Source organism: Rhincodon typus, chromosome 8 (assembly GCF_021869965.1).
Source record: "Rhincodon typus isolate 14 chromosome 8, sRhiTyp1.1, whole genome shotgun sequence".
NCBI classification, from domain to species: domain Eukaryota; kingdom Metazoa; phylum Chordata; class Chondrichthyes; order Orectolobiformes; family Rhincodontidae; genus Rhincodon; species Rhincodon typus.
The window spans coordinates 77,173,925-77,180,493 of record NC_063339.1 but is presented as its reverse complement, the minus strand read 5'-3'; the positions used below and the strand labels follow the sequence as shown (position 1 = coordinate 77,180,493).

Below are 6,569 nucleotides of genomic sequence, written 5' to 3'. Positions count from 1 at the left end.
AATAGAATCCCTTAAGAAACTAACAGAGGAGTCTTAAGTTCCCCACTCCACCTCTAAATGTTGGATCTGAGTCAGATAAGAAGTTAATATTTAAGGAAGAAAACTAGAGAAAAACCCGAAAGAACTGCGGATGCTGTAAATCAGAAACAAAAACAGAAGTTGCTAGAAAAGCCTGGCAGGTCTGGCAGCATCTGTGAAGAAAAAAAATCAGAGTTTACGTTGCAAGTCCAATGATCCTTCCTCAGAAGAAAACTAGAGAACCGCCCGCGTCCACTTCTACGGCCACAGGCAGCCGTCAAATCGAGACCATAAAAGTAAGTTATGTCGGAGACTGATGGCTCATCTTTTTAGAAAAACACAATATTGATATTTAAGCAATTCTTATTGGATTTCCTGACACCCTCGAAAGCTAGGAGCTAAGAGGAGACGAGTATCACAAATGGATGCCATTGTGTCTGTCCTGTCTGTGCCTGCCCTCTGCAAAAGCAATTCATTCTGACTGCCGCAATGTTTTATTTTTTCTGATGCGGATCCATTGTCTTTTGGAAGCAGGGATCAAACCTGCCACTCCACGCTAAACAGTGCATTCCCGCTCCTGACCAGAAGAGGGCCAGATCCGTAGAGTAAGCACCTGCACAGCACCTCTTGTGGGCCAAACAGAACAGGGGTATTCCTTTCTCGCCCACTGGAGACAGCAAGCGGGTATGCTTCCAGTTCCTCGCCTTGCGACTGATTTTGGCTTGTGATAACATATGTGATAACATGCCTTGCGAAGCTCATTAGAAGCAAAATGGTATCCCCCGCTTAAACTGTTCATAGGGCAACCTCCGTTCATGTCCATACAGTCAAAGAAATGCACAGCGCAGAAAAAAAAGTAATCCCTTCGACTCACCGAGTCTCTGCCTGTCAAAAACAAACACCTGACTATTCTAACCCCATTTTCCCATTTGGTGAATTTCGCCTGTTGCATCCATTTTAAACAGAAGACAGTCGTGTGTTCTCATGTGGGTCTTCCCGTTATATTCAGAGGTTTAAAGCTCAGCTACAGTGGTGTACTGCTTTTCTTGTCTACACCAGAGTTTTCTGTAAATTCTTTTATTACTTCTAGGTAAAGTAAACAGCAACAACTTGGAGTGGATCCGCGGAGGCGAAACTGACAGGGCTCTGTCTCGGATTGGGAGACGTCTGTTTGGAAATTGGCGAGAAACCCTTTGACAGCACAGAGGATGAACTATGGCACGGATGACTATCCCCTCCTGGAGTTGGAGGAGAAGGATTATGAATTCAGCGGACACCCTCTAAAGATCACGATGTTTAAAGGAGCTTCTTTAGGCGTCTCTGCTTATGTTTGGGGACCTGTAAGTCTGGTGGACTGTTACAAAAAGTTTCCTTCGGAATTAAAAATGCCAATTTGGCTGCACTGGGGCAGATTAGAAGCTGATTGAGTCATGTACAGCACGGAAACAAACCCTTCGGTCCAACTCATCCATGCCGACCACTCCCATTTGCTAGTATTTTGCCCATATCCCTCTAATCCCCTCTTATTCATATAACCAGCTTTTTAAATGTTGTAACTGCACCAGCTTCAAAATCTGAACTGGCTTCCATTTCAGACAGGGCTCATCGCAAATGTGATGCCACAAGGGAACCAGTGATTCTTTGTTAATCTTTGATCATTGCTGTAATTTAGAAAACATATACTGTAGTGCACTGAACCTGTGGCATTCTAAATCCGATTCGGTTGCCGAGGTGCTGCTGCTGAGCACACATGTATTCGGTAGTACTTCTTTTTATTCATGGGAAATGGACGTCGCCAGCTGGGCAAACATTTATTGCCCATTCCTAATTGCCCTGGGGAAGGTGACGGTGAACCGTCTTATTGAATTGCTGCTGTCCTTGGAATGTAGAGACATACGCAGTGCTGTTAGGGAGGGGAGTTCCGGATTTCGACTCAGCGACACTGAAGTAATAGGGACATGTATGACCCATTACGTGGAAATATCGCAAGGAGTAAGCACCTCTGCAGGAAATAACCCTTTGCTGTTCAGTGACACCCTTAACCCAACAAGTTCCGTTAAGTGTGGTTCAGTTTATAAAGTATTTTTCTCTGCACAAAGTCTACAGTCATCACCTCAGACTTGCAATGTAGTGAAACTGTAGTCCAACACTTTAAAAAGTTCTGATGTCTACCCCTGGCTATGCACACTGTTTACATGATGAACGCAGTTACTCGTTTGCAAGGGGACTCAGGGTTAGTGGCCCTTGAAAAATTTGCTTCTCATTAGATTTGCTGTCCTCTCCGAACTGAAGCCAAGAGCTTGGAATCGCTCATAAGGGTTCTCTAATGTCTCCATTATAAGGTGCTTGAGTGACCCTTAATAAGCCTGCCAATTTTCCAGAATTATCTTTAAACTTGTGACCGTTTACAGATAAATATCTTGGTCAGACTGTGGGTGTTTTTTCCCCCCTCAGGGGATTGTCCTTTGTCGCTATTTTGAGGCTCAGAAGATTGATTTTACCGGCAAGAAGGTGCTTGAACTGGGCTCTGGCACTGGAATTGTGGGCATATTGGCGGTGCTATTGGGTAAGTGAACACAGCAGTAGCTCCTCATGACGCAACGCAGTGGATAGCGCCCAATCAGAGACTTTACGAGACCCCTCCCTGTAGTGACTTGCTCCCCAAAGTGCACTACTAACTTCACAATCCTAGATGTTAGAAGGAAGGGGCAATCGGACAATAGTTGGTTGGGAACCTTCAAATCGACCAAATTTGTGTCGCTTCACCAATAAGAGCAATCGACCCACTAATGACTGAGATAGTGGTTCCTCTATGCATTATCTGATGCATTTGTGCGTTTTCCTTACTGATCAACATCATAAAGGAAAATCCAAAGACTGTTAACATGAAAATAACAACATGCAACTAACACTAGACATAATCACCAGGAAATGGTGTTATGAACAAACTGTTAAATCATGTGAGCTCCTAATAATCCCTACCGGACTGAGGGTTTTGCCTTTTGTTTCTTGGTTCTCGAACCAACTTTGTCGTCGTTAATGAAAATTTCACTACAATACAACCTTCGGGATCTGAAAGGGACACCTGCTTCTGAAGGTGGTACTGACCTGGATGGATGCTGGGCACTTGCTTGCTGGTCATTGACTTTACATTGCTTATGACTCATGATAAGGGATAAGGACATTTGTCCCTTTTGACTGCATTGTAGCTGAGTGACGTGTCTGATTATTGGAGGACTTTCTTTGACTAGACCTTGTCGCCTTTGAAGTTCCGCAGATTTAAAAGTCACAGCCAGCGTGTGATGATGTTCCCACTTGGACCCGTCGCTGCATGGCGTGACTCAGCGTGGTATAGAATTTCCACAGCCCAATAACCAGCCCAGAACAAAGTTATAATTATTTCCAACATAGTGCGGCCTCTATGTGCTATCTCTCTCGTTACTAATTGGTTATTCATATGCTACTGTCGTAGGATCATAGAATGCTTAAAGCGCAATACGTTTCTATTCGGCCCGTAGTGGCTATATCTACGAGCAACCTTGCTGATCCCACTCTCCTTCCTTTCCCCATAGCCTTACACTGGACAATTCTATTGATGGAAAATAAAAACCGAAAGACCTGCGGATGCTGTAAATCAGGAACAAAAATAGAAGCGTCAACGGACCCGAAACGTTAACTCTTTTTTTTTCCTTCACAGATACTGCCAGACCTGCTGAGCTTTTCCAGCAACTACGTTTTTGTTTTAATTCTATTGATGGGAACAATTTATGTTTCCTCTCTCTCGACTCCTCGTCAGTTCGAACACCTTTATCGAATCTGCTGTCGATTTTCTAAAGAGAGCAGCTCCCTCTTCCCCCAATTATCCATGAAAGTGAAGACCCTCGTTCTTGGGACCGTGCTGGTAAATCTTATTTGCACCTTCACCAACGACTTCGCATCTTTCTAAGATTGTGTCGTCTAGAATTGGACATAATGCTTCGACTGAGGCTGAGCCATTGTTTCAGAAAGATACACCATAACATCCTGGAGTTTGTAGACCAGGCTTCGTTTTATAAAGCTCAGGATGCTGTCTGCCCTTTCAAACAATTTCTCAACCTGTCTTGCCACCTTTAACAACTTTGGCAATCTATTCCGGTTCCCTCCGCTCTCGTACCTTTTAGAATTCTAGCGCTATTGTATACAGCATCTCCTCGATTATCCTGATATTAAATTTCATCTGCTATATGTTATGTATATTATGTTCCTTACTACAATGGTTCCCCCTGGTCACAATGCCTCTAGTTACATATCCTGTTTAGGACATGTACTTCCCTACTCCATGTGCTATTCCACTGGTCTCTGACTCAATCGTACGCAACAACAAACAAACAGTTGTTACTTTACAGAGTCTGCACTTCCCTCGCTACTCAAGATTCGCAGACCCGAATGGACAGGCAGCGAGCGACTCAGAAGCTGTTTGCGCATTCCCGTTAGCATTCGTTTCTAATGTGCATTCCCTCTTAGAAAGAGAAAACAATAACCATGGAATTGCAAGACAAAATATTAAGCTAATTTAAATAACTGTTGACTATTCACGGTGGCTCAGTGGTTAGCACTGCTGCCTCACAGCACTAGGGCGCCTGTCAGTGTGGAGTTTGCACATTCTCCCCGTGTCTGCGTGGGTTTCCTCCGGGTGCTCCGGTTTCCTCCCACGGTCCAAAGATGTGCAGGCTAGGTGGATTGGCCATGCTAAATTACCCGGAGTGTTCAGGGATGTGTAAATTAGGTGGGTTATAGGGGAATGGGTTTGGGTGGGATGCTCTGAGGGTCGGTGTGGACTTGTTGGGCCAAAAGGCCTGCTTCCATACTGTAGGGATTCTACGAACTATTCGGAATGTGAGTGGGGGTGGATGTGGTGAGGTAGGTGTCGTAGGGTAACGTGGGTGCGTTCAGTGGCGAGAAATTGAAGTGTATTTAGCAATGAATATGTGGCAACTCACGCTGGGGGGAGCCAGAGGATAAATATGACTTTTTTTTGGCAGGTGGAGATGTCACCATGACGGATAGGCCGTACGTTTTGAAACAAATCGAGTATAACATACTGGCTAATGTTCCGCTCAACTCTAGACACCGTTCCAAAATCCGCGCCCTGGCTTGGGGTAGCGACCAGGACAGTTTCGCAACCGACTTTGATATCATTCTGGGATCGGACATCGTGTACAGCCCATCGCAATTTCCGAATCTTATACAGACATTGCTGCACTTCTGCACAGAAAAGACTGTAATTTATCTGTGCTCGGATGTGAAGTATAGAGAGGGATCGGCTGAATTCCACAATGAGCTCATGCCGGCGCAATTTCATAGCCAACTCATTCATACCAGCGGAAGCAGTTGCATTTACAAAGTGACAAAAAAAGTTTCAGACGATGAAGACTAGTTTCTGATGCAGGGTCGGAAGGTTGACAGCCTTCTACTTTTTCCTTCCCACTATTCAGGGGGAAAAAAAAAACGAGCGTTGCTAACTTTTTCATTTGAATAAATATCGCGTTGTTTACCTTCCATTTTCTGCCCTTTTCACTTTCCTGGATCTTCCAAATATTGGTGATACACATTGGCACGACCCATTAAAATACTAAACGTACGTATCCCTTACTGGAGACTGCGAGCCAAAGATTTGTCTAGAGGGTCATATATAAGAACAGCTCATAAAGGGACTGAATATGAAACATTATGCTCCTAACGTCGCGTAGACCACCCTGGACAGGCACATAATTTCTTCCATTTGGAGCTATGGGATGCTGGTATATCTCTGGTACCCCCAGTAACCCTCAAAGCTGGAATTCATTCGTCTGGGCTAAAGTGTAGAATACTGTTGAACTCTCTGAATGAAAAGGAGCAAAATAAGGTTCCAGGATAGAAATGATTCAGTTTGGTATCAGTGATGAACCTACAATTGCACTGCTATGACGATCAGTCCGTCTCTTACAATTTTAAAAAAAATTAATGTTTAAAGTAAACTGGCGAAGCCCTTTACTTAATACTAAAAAAATCACAGGGGGCGCAATTTAATTGGTAATATGTTATTAGAAAACAGAATTAACCGCTCTTTGTATTGATTCAGTTCCTGGCCATTCACAGAACATGTTTGTTTCCACTGTACGAAATGAACGTGATTTCAGTTTCGTTCCGATTCTGGAATGTGATGAAGGTATCCTCAATCTTCACTAACCTCTCCAACATAACACTAATAATAACTCTACCCCAACCCTATGTCTACGCTTGGCTTCTATTTTAAATGCGACCTTCTCATTTCTTTCATTTGGAGCTATGAGATGCTGGTATATCTCTGGTACCCCCAGCAACCCTTAAAGCTGGAATTCATTCTTCTGGGCTAAAGTGTAGAATACTGTTGAACTCTCTGAATGAAAAGCCAAAGTTAAATCCTGCAGCTATACTTGCTTGCATTTCTGAAAATGTGCATGTCATCTGTAATTGTTAGTTTCTTTTTATTGGAAGCAATAAAACTGTGATAAAGCTTAAAATTGTTCCCACCACTGAAGGAATTGAATGAA

The 6,569-nt window shown here is 43.6% G+C and overlaps 1 protein-coding gene across 1 annotated transcript; it reads left to right on the top strand.

Moving 5' to 3' along the window:
• The first annotated feature begins 1,226 nt into the window (after window positions 1-1,226).
• LOC109924353 (EEF1A lysine methyltransferase 3-like) lies at window positions 1,227-5,434 on the top strand. The gene is made up of 3 exons (XM_020524361.1): window positions 1,227-1,358; window positions 2,473-2,584; window positions 5,040-5,434. Exons 1-3 carry the CDS (start codon window positions 1,227-1,229, stop codon window positions 5,432-5,434), a joined length of 639 nt encoding a protein of 212 aa, XP_020379950.1.
• The last annotated feature ends 1,135 nt before the right edge of the window (window positions 5,435-6,569 follow it).